Consider the following 17,238-nt stretch of genomic DNA (forward strand, 5'->3'; position numbering starts at 1 on the left):
ATCAGCAATTTCCCCGAGAGCCAGACAGGAGAAATACTGACTAACAGCTTGTACAATTAGCTAGCTGACTTGGGGATTAATTCACTTTGTAGGATGAGATCCCTGCACTTTGGCCCAATAGGCTGCCTATCAAGTGACAGGCAGCCTATTGGGCCAATAAAAGTGTGGAGATCTCGTCCTACAAAGTTACTGGACCTGGCAGGATCCAGGGTGGGAAAATGGGGGCGGCCGTTAGTTTTGGTGGGAGCATGAGTAAGTTAGTGGTGCATGCTACAGCAGTAGCATGCCCACTTTGAAAATGTTACTTGCTCTGTCACACTAAGCTGCGCTGCTTGAGCAGTGTAGCTTAGTGAATCAACCCCTACTGATTTATCTGTGAGTCAGATGTAGCCATCAAAAGAGCCACATCTGGCTCCCGAGCCATAGGTTCCCTGCCCCTGCATTAAGGGCTGCTTGTTATTTGTACATTCTTATTTGAACATGAACAAGCTCTGGGGTTATGAATTGTAAGATAAGCAAAAAAGAAAAAAAAAGATCCTTCACTTTTATGTGTCATCCTTTAGCATGTTTGCTGTCTGCTGAATCATTTGTATATAAAAGAATTAACTCATCCCAACGCCAAAAGCACACCAGAAATACTGTACCTTAAAGTAGTAGCGCACTTATAGCAACGTGTGTATAAAATAACAAAAACGGAGGCTCTAATCTATAAAGCAATATAATTCTATTAAAGATTTTACTTTGATTTGAGCATACAGTATATTTGCTTGTTCTGTAGAGACCACATAAATGACTATGTACTATCCATTCTATGTATTTATAAAGGGAGATAATTATGAGAGTAAACTTCATCATGAAGTAGCTGTATGGGAAAGTCTGAGACGCATTACTCCAGCAGGGACCAGCTTGAATTTTATAAAGTTGTAGATTAGAATAAATAATGCAAGTATATTACATTGTCCTCCAGGACGCTTATTTTCAGGGGCATAGCAATAGACCCTGCAAGGGATGCAGCCGCAGGGGGGGTCCAGAAGCTGCAGGTGGCCCTGTGTGGGGAGACAAGTTTCTTTTCCCTGACTTGACAGACTGACAACTAAGGGCACGGAAGAAAAAACTTTCTGCTCTTTACTGACTGCATCTGTTCAGCCACAGATAAGGAATCATACAAAGTTTTGTTGACAAAGATTTGTACACAGTCCCTATTCAGTGTGCAGCAGGCTCTTATGTACAGCGCCCAGCCCCCAACCTCTCTACCCCTCCCCAAGTGTACTGTACTGTAGTGATGCTGGAGAAGTCTGCAGAGCCAGCTCTGCTCCATCAGAGATGGACAGAGTAAGTGTAATAAGTGGAGGCTGGGAGCACAATTGTCTGTTGGTATTCTGTGTGCGTTTTTCTGTATGCGTTTTCTGCACTCCATGGGCTTGAGTCACTAAATCATGATAATTGATATCAAGTTATAATGCGCACAACTTTTTCATGTTCAATCGCGAATTTTCGCACAAAAAAGTTACACGCGTTATAACGCACGCAAAACACTAGCGCGACTGTGATATCAGTTATCACGGTTTAGTGAATCAAGCCCCATGTGTGTCTGTATGTGTGAAAACATGCACGTTTTATCACAGAGGCTAATGTAATTGATAGAGAAAATGCGTGCAGTGCTTCATTGCTGTTTTCATCTGCATGGGGAAACACATTCAAGTGTGCACTAGCCAACTGAATAACATTGGTTCTCAGTTTACCTGTGCAGAAAGCGAGGAGGGAAGGAGCCCCATCCAAAGTTTTGCAGGGAGCCCAGTGATTTCTAGTAATGCCACTGCTTATTTTAAGTTAAATTCAATAGTTGGAAATGCACTACCACTTTAGTAACATAATGGTACCCCCTCCCCCTTTTCTGACACATAGCCGCAATGGGAGATAACTGTTTATCTTCTTCTAGTAGTCCTTGCTTTTGGTATTTGTGCTTAATAAAATGCGGTTGAGAGGGATTGTTAATCTGTGCAGTTTTCCTGTGCCCGTGTTTTGCCATTCTGTCATAAAGTGTCTCTAAAGGTAGAGACATGCTGCATTAAAGGACCACTATTGTGAAAAAGTGTAACATTTAAAATACATGTAAACACATACAAATAAGAAGTAAGTTTCGTCCAGAGTAAAATGAGCCATACATTACTTTTCTCCTATGTTGCTGTCACTTACAATAGTAAGTAGAATCTGACAGAACCAACAAGTTTTGGAACCAGCTCCTTATGGGGACACTCCTCCCATCCCCAACCAGCTCCTTATGGGGTCACTCCTCCCATCCCCATCTCTTCATAGGGGATTCTCAGCATGGCCTTCATTCTTTATAAAGACACTCCCTGGAAAGGATGTACACACATATGCTAGCCAACCTCTCTGCACACATTTTTGCAGTTGGATGGAGCAAATGCTTTCACTAAGTGCTTTTGAAAAAAAGAAAACCATGAGTACCCCTGATGAGGAGATGAGCTGATCCAAAACCTGTCAATTCTGTGAGATTTCTACTACCTACTGTAAGTCACAGCAACATAGGAGAAAAGTCATTTATAGCACATTTTACTTTGGCAGAAATGTACTTCTTATTTGTATATGTTTACATGTACTTTATATTTTATGATTTTTGCGATAGTGGTTCTTTAAATATCCCTCATTATCAGAACAAAGCATCTCTTTTAACTGAACTGAAAATCTGATCCACCAGGATGGATTCCATTTAGTTGATCATTGGAGGCGTTGCTTAGTCGTGGTAACCAGTCTCAGCAACCAGAATCTCAGTTCACTGTTACACCAGCACACCACTGGCCAAGGTTTGTTGGCTGAAGCTGAGTTACTCCTCACCTTACCAGCATGTGCACTGAACTTGCAAGCTACAACTTTTATACAGGAGTTGCCGAGCCTATTTATAGAAAACAACTGCAGACTGGTATTTTTTTTTTAAAGGTTAACTCTGCAATATGCTGGGCTACTTTTTTACTTCCCTGTAGCCTCAGAGATGTAAAAAAGATAAATGCCAGTATTTCTCAGTGTCAACTTTTGACTAATAAGGTCAGGTTTATATGTTTAAAGACAGCCTTGGTTTTAATGGAACTGGAATGGTTTGTGCTGGTAATAAAGTGTTTCTTACATGTGGTGCCGAGTTTTTGAGTCCTGTTTCCATCACCATTTTTTTTATGTGAAAGCTTATTTGCTAATTATAAAAGAGAAATTAAGTAGCAAGCTAGGTAATGAGCACAGTAGTACTGTATACACCCTACAATGGCTATAGTTATACTACTAAGTGTGTGTGTGTGTGTGGGGGGGGGGGGGGGGGGTATTTGCCACACTGTGTCAGGTGGGGAGCTGTTTGTGTGTGGCAGTATTTTTTATTGTTACTGACAGGAGTTATTATTGCTGGAGGAGGGGGGAGTGTTCAAACCCCAGATAGGAAGACCCATGGCAGTTTTCACACCCTAAAGATAAAAACCTTACCTTAAAACCTTACTTTAAAACGGAGACATACTCTAAAGTTTAGAAGTGACCCTATGTTAAAAAGCGTTAAAGATGGAAAGGTGGCAAAACAATAATTTACAATAAAAAAAAAACAGAAGCCCCAATTGGCTTGAACTGAAGTGAGCAAAAGGTGAAAAAGGATCTGAGAAATGGCAAACAGGAAGTAAGGAATTTACCCTATTTAAATATATATAAATGTACTCTTTACTATGGTGTTTGTCAATATCAAACTGGCTAAAAGATTTTTCCATTTTTAGGCAAACAGGTGTGTTTGTGTTTTTATAAATGTGCGATAGGCACAACACTACACTGGTATGGTAATAAATAATGGGTAACTGGGAAATAACAAACACATACAAAAAAGATGGCACATGGACCTTATTAGCATTTTTATAATGTAGCGACCAAGAAAATGTAGAAGTATTTGCCCAAAAATGACTAATTGCCTTTCTTACACTTTTATAACCAGGCCTCCTAGAGAGATGCCTTGCTCTTGTAATATGAAAGTCTTTCTAAGGGCTGTTTCACACCAAAAGCACTTTTATGGGCAGTGGCTGAAGTGAGCTGAAAAAAATGAGTTACATGCTCCCCTATAAAGAGGGAAGGCTCTGGATCCTATAGGGCCTTGCTGGTCCTCTCTCCTTTCCTTCTTCCACAGCTGGGCAGGTGAAGTTCTTCAACCAGCTTGGTCAAATACCTCTTCAGCCTTCCTTGGACAGCCTTCAGAAGTACTTGTGTCCCTGAGAAATTCTGGAGACCAATGGATCTATTCTGTGCATGCATGAGTCCAGGCTTGCAAATGCGCAGTATGGATGTGAGTGCTTCCAAAGCCTGCTGAAGAGACCAGAAAGTGAGGAAATTCAATGGGAGCCAGCAGTGGAATGAGGGGTCTGAGAGACAACTGGGGAGGCTCTATGGGATCCTTCCCTCTCCATACAGTTCTGTAATTACAATTAATGCCCCCCCCCCCAGCAAAAATTTGATGATTCCCCCCCCCCCCCCCCCCCAAGTTCACACCCCGTCCCTTGCCTCCCCTTGACGCCCTTAATGGTCTTGAGGCCCATCTCACAAAGGCCATAAAACAATTGTGGCCATCATGATCTTCACACCCATAACAAGTGTAGGCACAAAACACCTGATCTGATAGTCCCCTGTATCATAGGAAGGGAGGGTTAGTAGTTGGGGCCCTCCACAGCTCTGGGCCCCCCTGAGGCTGCCCCCCTCTAGTTACACCCCTGTCTCCAGAAGTGAGTATCTAACTCACTTTTTTATCATCTCAGTGCTGTTTTGCTTTAAGCTTTTTTTTTCTAATTGCCAGTGTTTTGAGAAGTATACAATTAAATCCTATGGGCTGCTTCACACCAGAGAGAATTATCTTATCAGAATCGCAAAAGTGCTGCATGTAGCATTTTTCAGTGATTTTGATTGTGTTATAAGTAAAGAAAAGCAAAATCGCTGTGCAAATCACTGTGAAAATGCTCAGGGATTGCGATTATATAGCTCTATGAATCAGAGATGCACAGCTCTCTAATGTGATTTGTAATTGAAATGCCGACATGTAAATACATTTTGTCATGAAAACAATGTTGTACTATACAAATCATTAGAAACAGTAATTAAGCAGAAGGCTGTCAAAATGGTCTGTGTTAGGAAAAGAAATGACAGTAATGTCATGCACAGGAATTAAGGGTATCGTCATTAGTGCAATGAACCACTTCAGGAGGGGAAAGGTTAACACAGGCTGTTTTAAGGCAAGAAATCAATGAGGTGTTAGATCAATGAATGGTTAAATGCTTTCTACTATCATTCTGCTCAATTAATTTTTTTCAATATAAAGCTTTAATCTGAGGGCAACTGACAGGGGGAATGAGAGGAAAACTGATGCTGATATGAATTTAATCTAATAGAAGCAGGAAATGTGTGTAGCAGCTGACCCAGCCTGCCCGTAAACCATTAACCAAATGATTTATATCTAGCAAGACTTGCTCTGAAACTATTGAAGTTAGACTTCCAAGTCCATCACAGTCAAAACTGTATTTACTGCTGTTGACTTTGAAAATGGCCTTTTAAAGCACAGAAGAAAAAAATCTTTGTTCTAAATTATACTGTTTAACATTCAGTGACCTACAACTCCAATTATGTGCTGCTAATTACAGGCAACAATGGGAGGGCTGCCGGGTATCTATTTCTTATTAAGTCTTGGTAAGGCAAAGTAATAGACTTTCCATAAGTAGCTGACGCTTCAGGCGCCAAAGCTTGGTTGTGTTACATTAGGCGAAAGCGTTGTGCTTCTGTGTGTCCATAGGCACAGCGATAACCAGGAACCTCTGCTTTTATATGTAGGTATAGCTATAGTCATAGCACTAAGCTTTGCTGTGTCCATAGGCACAGCTATAGTCAGAAACCCCCGTTTCTCTGTGTAGGCATGGCTCTAGTCATAGCCAGTGGCATATAGTAATAATAGCTCCCACAACTGTGGTGGGGGGGGGGGGCATTGGGCTATAAGGGCTTGTTCCTCCCTCCCTCTCCTGTGCAGAGTAAGTGCAGGGAGTGCTTTTATATTTACCTAGTCCATGGTGCACCTGGTCACCTCCTGGCATCTGCATGCTGCATGTTGACATCCTGAGGCTCCCAATGAATGTCGAGTCATCAGGAGCCTCAGGGTGGCAGCATAGAGCGCGGAACTCCTAGAGGAAGAGTTAACCAGATGCAGTATGGACTAGGTAAATATAACGACCCTCCCTGCACTTACTATGCAAAAGGGGGAAGGGGAGCGGAACAGCTGGCCACTACGGGGATGGATAGTCCAGCCTTGATGGGGGGTGGTAGAAACCCCACAATAGTTTTGCTGGAGGACTTAGCTGATGCTACGCCCCTGGTCATAGCACTAAGAGTTACTGACTCCATGGGCACAGCTATAGCAAGAAAACTCTGCTTCTCTATGTAGAAATGGCTATAGTCATAACACTAAGCTTCACTGTCTCCATATCTACAACCACATCAATGGGATTCACTGTGTAGAAATAGGTATAGTCATAGCACTCTGCATAGCACTCTCTCTGTGCCAATAGACTAGGGATGATCAACGAGATGCAAATCATTTTGAATGCAAATGTGTGCAAGTTCCACCAAGGTTTAAATTGATTGGTCCATTTTCAAATCACATATATTTAAATTAAGAATTTGCATAATCCTTCCTCTCTCATCATCCCTACAATAGCCACCTCTATAACCAGAACATTCTGATTCATTGTGCAGATATAACTGTAACATTGAAAGTGTATTTGCAGGGGTGTAAGCTGAGCTGGTATAAGGGGCCCCAGGGCCCTGGAGCAAACTTAAGTGGGGGTCCCCATAACCTCGCCCTCCCATAGTAATTACCCCGGACACTACTCATTACTCACAGTGCCACTGCCACCCTCCGGGACAGTCAGTGAGTGATTATTGCTGCTTCATGTGAGGGGACCAAGCTTGCCAGAGTATGACAGTGCTGGGGCCCCTGCAGAGATCAGGGGCCCTAAGGCAATTGCCCCCTTTGTCTCTATGACAGTGCCAGCCCTGTGTGTAAGGGGTGTAACTACAAATCATAAACCCCACCAACAAAACGTTTATGGGCTCCCTCTAGATTTACACTACCTTTCCCCCTTCATGATGGCAAGGAAATATTTAGTATTGCTATGAGTTTCAGTATTGTATAGTTTTGCCTGTGAGTCCCAGAATCAGCATAGGCAAATGACACAGCCAATTTAGCCTTGAACACTCATGTCTTAACTTGAGCCCAGTAGATGTTAAGCTTTACTTTACACACAAGGAATCTTAGACAACATCTGATTACATAATGCTCTAGTTGCCCTGTAATCAGCATGAAACTTCATAATGACAGATTTCCTTGAAAGAAAATAACCTGTGTGCATAAAAGTGGAAATATATGTAACGCGTCTTTTCTTGTTCTCTTTCACAGGTGTATCCAGCATGCCCAGCAGTGAGTACAATCTAACAGTTTGACATACCATATTTCCTGTCCTCTCCAAACATCCATCAGAGACGCACTCCACGGCAACAAGAGATGCAGTCACTCTGCAGGAAAGACAGCATAATATTTGCTGCATTTACATGTAAAATTGAATCAGAGAGAATAGAGGATACGTCTCATGACAGGAACCATATCAGTCTGCCTGTATGAGGTTTTATTTGCCCGATGTATTCATTGCAGGCTCTGAGAAAGAGAATAAGGCAGACACACAGAGAGACACACAGAGATGGGCAGATAATGAAATCAGTACAGATAGATAGATGAAATAAACACATAGAAACAATCTATTCCAAACAATCATATTACCTAGGCTGTAACTGAGTTTTATTTAAAGAGACGATTCTAAAAGATATATTTCTCCTGCCAGTCCTAATCATTCATATTGGAGCATAGGCTGATTGTCAGGTACAGGAAACATTGCAGAACACGCATTATGGATATGTGTTTTGGTGGATGCTTGGTGTGAAGGATTGTGAACATTTTGCATGATGTAGTCACTGCTTATTTTCTCCATATCATTGGTTCAGCATGTGTCTTGTGTCTGCTCATGAATAGAACAAAGAATGAGGGTCCCAATAATTCAGATTTCACATACCATTTATATTCATAAGGGCTAGCTCAGGCAAATAGTAATGGAGTCACCTGCAGAGCCGCTGCTGCTGCTCATTTGGCATCTTTGAGCGGCTGAAGGTGGCAGTGATAGTGTGCTTGTATATCGGCACACTCAGTTCAGCACCATGTAGGTGGACAGCAGTCATACACCAGAGGTTGCATGATATGATTTTGAACAACCTTTACTGTGGATGGCCCCATTTGGATGCATGCACAGCTGCCGAGTTACTGAACCATGCCGTTAATACATGATTCAGCCGGTAGCTCTTCATGTAGTTATCTTGTCTTGTGCCCATGCAAGATGTTACTCCTAATATGCAATACTATACTAATAATTTCACTACCACTTAAACAACCCTATACGATTTCACTGCCGCATCCATGCATTTCCACTCATTTATCTTACTATATGTTACATTCTGCCACATTGTTCGTCACCACTACCCACATAACACATTAGTCAATAAATAGGTCATTTGATTTCAATTATGGTATATACTGCATATCATTCAATTCTTAAGTTGAATCACAAGCATAGAGTCCTTAGATAGTCAAGGGAACAATTGCCTTGAAAGGAAGAAAACCCTTCCTGACTCCTTATGGCAATCAGATAAATTAGCTGGGTCGCCATACTACTATTTATTACTGGAAACGTAGATAACACCTACGTTCTGTTCTTAAAGGCAAATATCCAGTCCATTGTTGTAAAATTATCCACTCAAAAGTCTTATTCAACATACACCATCTACATTCACTAGTTCTGATGAAAGATTATTCTCCAAACCCCATATAATCACTACCCTGACAGCAAAGTTCTCTTTGCGCTGTTGTGGATTAAATACATTTTATGTCCGCTTCCCTTTTCTGAAAATAATTCCATCAACCCTGCAATTTTTATATTTGGGTGCTTTTCCACTTGTTGTGATCCACTCAAAAAAGTAGATCACAGCCGTTTTGCTGATCATAATAGCTCCTTTTCCATCAGTTCTATTTATTTTTGCTGGGCAAATCGCTAGGCCTGCAGGATTTTTGCTGCAATCACATTTTTTTCCCAATGGCTGCACGGTGAGTGGAAAAAGCAGGTTGTGGGATTGCAAACGTAGCACGATTGCGCTTGCAATCTCACAACCAAGTAGAAAGGCACCCTAAAATAGATCAACTTTCTTAAAGGAAACCTCTACCACTGCCATCTTCTCCCTCTGAAAATATGAGGTGGTTGTATGCCATGGTGTTCCAATGGTCAGTGACCTAGAATAAGTACGTAGATCAGGTGTTCTGACGTTGCTGGTTGCACATTTGTTCCAGGTCAGTGACTCATAAATGTCAGTGTGCATTTTTTCTGCCAGTGCATTGCCCTAAGGCCCACTCGCCCTTGGTGTATTGCTAAACCTGACATTTTTTTCTTTAATTCCAAGATTTCAAATTCACGGAATGTTTACTATAGTGTGATTGTCAGAAAAAGGCCTATGTGCCCTAGTATGATGAACTATTATGTGAAACCTCATTTTGTTTAATTGACTGAGGCCAGCGCATCATTGCACGTGTTTTATGGTGGCAGTGGGCTCCCAATAAATGTCACCAAGCTATAAGTCATTTCAGAGTTCCGGTGACAAATCTATCCATTACGTTTTATTCATACAGGATGCAACAGTTTGTTCCCCGTCCTAAAATCCCTCTTTTTATCAAACTGATAGTTCACTGAGGTTATGATTTTATGAACACACCAACTTAATGCCCTGATTAGGTCTTCGACTTCTTAATGCATTCGAAAGTACATGGGCATTTATTTGCAATCTACAAAGTTTTATGCATTGTATATCTGTAATTTTATGCAATAAATATATTAATAGGACCTGGTTGGCTAGCTCCTTTAGGATAATTTCCTGTTGAAACGTTTGCAATTTTATTGGTTCAATGCCCTATTGCAAACAGAAAAGGGAAGAACTGTATAGGAAGATTATGAGACTTTTAAGCTGTTGAGTTTTGCTGGCCACAAATAATTACCTCGCAGAGGGAGAATGTGGGTTGGGTCATGGTGATGTGCTGTGTGCTGAAGAAGCAACTCCCACTGTCTGCATGCTTGAAGAAAGGAGCAACAGGATGAAGCTAGCCAGGTACTTTCCTTATTTTTATTGCAAAAAGTATAGGCGTGCAATGTGCAAAGCTTCATACGTTGCCAGAGGCATAATGTAAGCCTGGCTGGCCACCCAGCAAAACTCCACAGACTGGATTCTCCTATGTAACCCCCACAAGATTGCAGTGCGTTCGGCCCAGGGTGGGGCAGTTGGCTAAGGAGGCCAGGTCTTGTGCAACATGCAAAGCAGAGCAGTGGCATACATTACCTTGGTCCAGTGGTGCAACATGTCCTTTCTCCTCTCTTCACTAAAGATATGTCGCTCCACTTGAACAAGGTTATGTATGACACAGCCGCAGCTCTGCTTTGCACACTGCACAGGATCGGCCCCCCTTAGGGATCCTCTATGGAAATAATCAGTTTACCTAATTTTGCTAGCTGGTCCTGACAACACATTTCTTAAATTGACCATTTTGATATACTGTCTAAATAGCACTGAGGCATGTATTTGTCACATGCAAGGAAGATCAGTACCACATCTACTCTTTCACATTGTACGTTGACAAACATGCATTTTAACTGATCAGTTGTTCCATAGCCGTGTATTGTGAAAAAGCTTTCAGTTAAAATGTATATAATGTGAACTGAGCCATAGGGGAACATGGACATTACCTTCACTTGGGGTCAGTTCTTTGTTCAGTTATAATGCTGCTTCTCTCTAGCCCCTTCCCCAGACCAAACTCATAAATAGCTTGCAGCAGTGGCCAAAGTCATCAATATAAATTTCAAAGGTATATTTCAATAAAGCACATCTGTCATTTTGCTACTGAAGTAATGATTGGGAAATCAGAAAATCTTTTGCATCGTGATTTATTTACATGTAAATTGAGTTAACATAAAACCTCCCGCTATGTAAGTCGCCACACAGCATGTCACACTGTAAATGTAATTACCTATGTCTATTGTAACTGACAAACGTAAACGGCACACATTCTGTGGCTGATTAAATACAGGTTAAATACCTGCTGAATCTGATTAGCCACCCTGATTGTTACCTCCTGCATTTTCCTCTGCCGCATACCATGTTAATTATCCACTCTGGACAAATAAAAAGAAGCAAAAGTTTTTGTGAATGAATAAGTCTTAATAGTAGATGGTGTAATTCTGCTTCTGCAGTGGACTTTAAACACAGAATTGCCATTAAACCATTCCATTTCCAGAGTACCCTGTTTATAACCATCAGCATTCTGTCCCATCATTATTGACAGTAAAATCAAACTCAGATAGCTCATGGTGACGCAGAACCACTAAGAAAGTAAAAGCGGCTAAAAGAGACCAAAAAGCCCTCTTACTAAAAAAACAATGCTGAATATATTTTTTTGCCTTCTTAACCACTTGAGTACCAGTAGTTTCTGGCCTCTAAAGGGGGCTCACCATTGTCACGCCACATTGACCCATCGCTCTCCTTGTACACGCGTCGCTGAAGCCCTCTTGCTCTGCCATTGCTATGACATTTTATTGGCTTCTGGCCCTGTGATCACTGTGAGCTAATGTAATAGGCTCACTGTGATCACAGGTAGAGCGAGTGGCCTGCAGCAACTAGAAAACAGCGCGCTCCATGATAGCGCTGGGGACATCCAGAACCACTGGTGCCTAGCAAGCCTATGGCTTATAAATGTTGCACAGTCACATCAATCCAATATGCATACTGCTGGTTCTGACTATCTGGTTCTCATCAGTGGACGGTAAGCCTCTATGGGATAGGACTTAGACCAGCACTACAGAATACCCAGATAGCACTTTGTGACCCAGAACCACTAGGAAACTATAAGGAGCTAAAAGTTAAAGGAGTACTATCAAACTTTACCAATTTCTGTCTGTAGCATAAATCAAAATTGCAACAACAGTCTGTGCGAAAACAGCATATCTTTCTGCTGTGCAGTGTAGCTTTTTTTTTTAAATATACCTTATAGATGGCATCTGACACACTGACGGCGACGGGTAATGGGGCAGCTCATTACGTGAGAGGGGATTCCTTTTTTACAGTGCGGCAGTGAATTATCCTAGTTTCATGTTCCCCCACATCAGAGCGCACTATACAGCGAGTGACCCGCTGAAGCCTGCTATGAGGAGCGCGAGACAACCGCTCTCGCTCCTATTCTGCCCAGCCAATCTGCCCCAGAGGGAGACTTCTGTGTGTCGGGCTGCCTATGCTACGCAACGGAAAGCATAAGCTGGAGGAGGGCGCGTTATGATCCTTCCCTTCGGCTCCTGCTTCCGATGCATTCAGGAGCAGTGACGCGCCCTCCTCCAGCTTATGCTTTCAGTTGCGTAGCAATGGCAGCCCGACGCACGGAAGTCTCCCTGTGGGGCGGATTGGCTGGGCAGAATAGGAGCGAGAGCAGTTGTCTCTCGCTCCTCATAGCAGGCTTCGGCGGGTCACTCGCTGTATAGTGCGCTCTGATGTGGGGGAACATGAAACTAGGATAATTCACTGCCGCGCTGTAAAAAATAAATCCCCTCTCACGTAATGAGCTGCCCCATTACCCGTCGCCGTCAGTGTGTCAGATGCCGTCTATAAGGTATATTTTTTTTTAAAAAAAGCTACACTGCACAGCAGAAACATATGCTGTTTTCGCACAGACTGTTGTTGTAATTTTGATTTATGCTACAGACAGACATTGGTAAAGTTTGATAGTACTCCTTGATGATTTGCTTAGTCTGCAGTGACGCATCATGGGAAACCACAGTTGCTCACAGCTGAATTATTGCAAATACCTTCTGTTTTTCAAAGGCACAAATATATTCACAGTTGCTTTTTCGTAAGATGACTTTTCAGTCTCTAATTTCAAACTGAGGGATAGGATAATAAAAAGCAAGCAGTTATAACTATATCTAGTATGTGACTGAAACTTTGTAAAAAAAAAAAAAAGTTATGTCAAATGTTTTTTAATTTTTATTTAAAGGACAACTGTAGTGACAGGAATATAGAGGCTGCCATATGTATTTCCTTTTAAGCAATACCAGTTGCCTGGCTATCCTGCTGATCCTCTGTCTCTAATACTTTTAGCCATAGACCCTGAAAAGGAATCCAGCAGATCAGGTGTTTCTGACATTATTGTCAGATCTTATTTCTGGTGTTATTCAGACACTACTGGAGCCAAATAGTTTAGCCAGGCAACTGGTATTGTTTAAAGGGAGAAAAATATGGCAGCCTCCATATTCTTCTCACTTCAGTTGTCCTTTAAAGTTCCTAAAATGGTTGTTAAGATTCAGCTGTTGTGCTTCTAGAAATTGGTTCCGAAGTGGGACACTGACTTAGAAGCAGAAAAATATTCCATTATTAGGGAGTAGTGTTGGGACCTGATAACAACTTTTTCATTGTCCACTGACAGCAATAATATCAGAGATATCCTATCATCAGGTATAACTATAGTTTATTATGTGTCTGTATTTATTATTTCATTGACTAAATTAGTCAAACCTGTCTTTTTACGCAAGCTGTAAAGGACAACAAACGGAAGCAAACCATCACTGCAGGTAACAACCTTCTGCTGTGTCTCTAAATGTATGCCTAATACCTATGTATGTCTCGCCAAACCTTCTTTCCAATGATAAAGCCATAGAATATTTCCTTAGATCATAATTGTATGTTTTTTGTTCTATTGTGTGTGCATAGGCAACAATAAAAGTGCTATATAGAAGTTTTATGTAATTAGTAGATGGCATTTCCTAAAATATATCCAGTCTTCCCTTGTAGATGAAATAGTTACAACATTGTGCAACCTGTGCTGTAGGCGTAGCATTATTGGAGTGTTCTGTGGATGTAATGGGCTATTAATGTTGTGTTTATGAATTTGTGTCCCTGCCTATAAATATCCACATACACACACAAAATCCATTCTATTTTCTTTTTTTTTTTCATTTTATAAACAAATATTTTAAGTGCTTTAACTGAATGGAGTTACAGTTTCATCTCACTGTATGTGATATGCTGCTCTTATTTCAAGTATGGCTACCCCCAATGCAATCCACAGTACAACTCCTCCTTCTCCTGCTTCACTTCTGTACAAAATCCCTTTGTGATTAACATAGCAAATAATGACTGACAATTTCTCCCCGCCACGCACAGCGCCTCCAAACTTTGATAGGATAAAGACGAATGCTTCTTTCCTAGATGTTGCAAACAAGAAGCCAGGTAGGATGTCCACGAATCAGCTCATTTTATATAGGATCGCCTTGGTTAACACAATCCTTGTGATTGTTTTACACTGTATTATCTAAGCAAGGGGAAAAAAACAATAACTTGAGAAATAGCACTAGCGATATTAATTGCTAATAGGAAATGTATTGCTAATAAGCATACCTCCATCCAAGTGGAACAACAAGTATATTCAAAGTATTCTTATTGGTTGATTAAAATGAATGCAGGTTTTCTTGTTAGATGAAACATATAAAAAAATCACATTCTTATTTATCTCTTTATATCTTTTTATGATCTTTAGCTAGTCACGTCAAAATTGTCACTGAAATTTACATTGCTCCTTATATGTTTTAATGACTTGGTGTATTGCTAAATACCTCTGTATTATATGCATGAGAACTTAACAGTGAGGCTGGGACCACTCTTATACACACAGAAAACAATAGCGGATTAATATTTTTGTGCGCGCGCATAATTCACATTTTAACGCGAATCACCAAAGCAGCTGACAGTGCTGATATTTGGCTATGAGAATTATGCTGCAGGGTACCTTGTTTTTTCACATACAAAAAATCCCATGATCAGCCTGGGTCACTTAATTTCCATGCATTTTCAGATGTAGAGAATTGTCCTTGATCTCTAGTGTGATCCCTGGCTTAAAGCGGATCCGAGATGAAAAACGAACTATAACAAGTAACTTGTCTATATATCTTATCTAAAGTTTGGATGGTTTACACAGCAAATCTAGCTGCAAACAGTTTTAATAGAATATGATTATTTATTTCTGTAAAACAATGACAGCCGCCATGTTGTTTGTAAACATTACACAGAGGCAGGCTTATCTGCATCTTGAGCCATCAGCCTAATCCACTTTCCTCCTCCCTCCTCCCCTCTGCCTCTGAAATCAATGGCTAGTAACACCTCCCCCTCCTCCTGCCCAGACTGAGCTCCCATGAGCCCTTGCTACTGCCAAGGCTCTCTGAAACCCTGTGGGCGTGGCTTTTTTAGTTTATAGGGAATTAGAGTATTAAAACAAAAACAAAAAAGTATTTGGCTTGAAGAATGCCCTATAAACAATAGGAAAGGAACACAATTATGCAATGTGTAAAAGTTCACCTCGGATCCACTTTAAGGTACCTTCATCTGATTAAGGATAGTTATACTGTACATTCGGGTTGGATTGCTGTTTGCCCACAAAGTCTCCTACTATTCTCTTTCACACACCTTTCCAATTTACATAAACTTGTATGCTTGGAAAAGCCAAGAGTATTGTGAGGCCCCCAGGCAGTATTCTGAGGGTAGTCCCCCTTTATCCCCAAAATACCTAAAGCTCAATGGTTAACCCTATTTTGAGAAGGAAATAGTAGACTTAAAGGAATACTGTAGGGGGGTCGGGGGAAAATGAGTTGAACTTACACTTCTAATGGTCTCCTGCAGACATCCTGTGCCCGCTCAGCCACTCCCCAATGCTCCGGCCCCGCCTCCAGTTCACTTCTGGAATTTCAGACTTTAAAGTCTGAAAACCACTGCGTCTGCATTGCCGTATCCTCGCTCCCACTGACGTCACCAGGCATGTATAGCACAAGCCCAGTATGGTCTGTGCCTGCGCAGTACGCTCCTGGTGACATCAGTGGGAGCGAGAACACAGCAACGCAGGCGCAGTGGTTTTCAGACTTTAAAGTCTGAAATTCCAGAAGTGAACCCGAGGCGGGGCCGGAGCATCGGTGAGTGGCTGTGTGGGCGCAAGATGTCTGCGGGGGACCATTAGAAGCCCCGGGTAAGTTCAACTAATTTTCCTCGACCCCCCTACAGTATTCCTTTAAGCAATCCCAAGCAAGTCATTTTTATAAGAGTCTGTGGCCCTATTCAGTTCACTTTTTCACACCTTATCAACAACATGCCCTTTAAAAAGGATTTTTATTTAACAAATATGTTTAATATCTTAGCCCTAACTAAACCGCCGCATTCCCGCCGCTGTAAACTATCTAAATCGCCCCTAACTCGCCCTCCCTCTCCCCTGCAAAATCCACGACTCTCTTGGTCGTGGATTTTGCTGCCCTAAGCACTTCCATGTGAGGCAGAGCTATGAGCTCTGAGTTTACCTGGCTGCTGCCACTCTGACATCTTTGGCTGCTATAGCAAAACAGTAAAACAGAACAGCTTAATGGATGGAGTTCATTGGCTGGTGATCATGTGACTTGATCATGTGACAAGCCAGTGTGAAAGCAAGCTTGTCACTGTGCTGAGAGCGGAAAGGGATATTGGGAAAAATTAAATTAAATAATTTTAACATAGTAAATAATAATTAAAATTAAACCTGAAATAAGCATGCTTATTTACAGATAATGCAGTTAATTAATATCACCCACTTTTGCTAGCCCAGAAATCAAATTTTGTAGGAATAATTGAAATGAAAATGCTGTTTTGTAATGTTTGATGCTAGTCAGCATAATTAAATTATTTATTTAAAAAATGTAGAAGTATGTTAAGGTTGTTTCACTACATACTCTTTGAAAATGTGATCCCCTCTCCTGACCAATTTTCACCTAAGAAAGATCTCTTGGCAATCTGACTACGTGTGGCTCAGGCCAAAAAAGCTGATTGTTGAGCCACTAATCTCCCACCCTCCCATCCTTGGTTTCTTCACACAGGCCTTCAAATACATAAACCACCTCTTCTTCTTGCTTTAACTATTCCCCACTTGTATTACATAACTATAACAAATGATAGCAACTATAACAAATGATAGCATCACTAAACATAATATTGCTGATGTGACTATATTGTTGGTGTTTAGATTAAAACATG

At 41.3% G+C, this 17,238-nt stretch overlaps 1 protein-coding gene across 11 annotated transcripts in view; it reads left to right on the plus strand.

The window, feature by feature from the left end:
- Nucleotides 1-17,238, plus strand: part of NTNG1 (netrin G1) — a 448,295-nt gene that overhangs the window by 287,142 nt on the left and 143,915 nt on the right. For 7 of the 11 annotated variants that reach the window (XM_068240032.1, XM_068240038.1, XM_068240039.1 and 4 more), the window contains 3 exons: nt 7,469-7,489; nt 13,728-13,766; nt 14,359-14,424. In XM_068240032.1, the coding sequence (XP_068096133.1) occupies nt 7,469-7,489; nt 13,728-13,766; nt 14,359-14,424 (126 nt within the window). The remainder of the gene's footprint in view (nt 1-7,468; nt 7,490-13,727; nt 13,767-14,358; nt 14,425-17,238) is intronic. The other 4 variants (XM_068240037.1, XM_068240040.1, XM_068240042.1 and 1 more) reach the window with 2 other exon arrangements.

Source organism: Hyperolius riggenbachi, chromosome 6, assembly GCF_040937935.1.
Source record: "Hyperolius riggenbachi isolate aHypRig1 chromosome 6, aHypRig1.pri, whole genome shotgun sequence".
NCBI classification, from domain to species: domain Eukaryota; kingdom Metazoa; phylum Chordata; class Amphibia; order Anura; family Hyperoliidae; genus Hyperolius; species Hyperolius riggenbachi.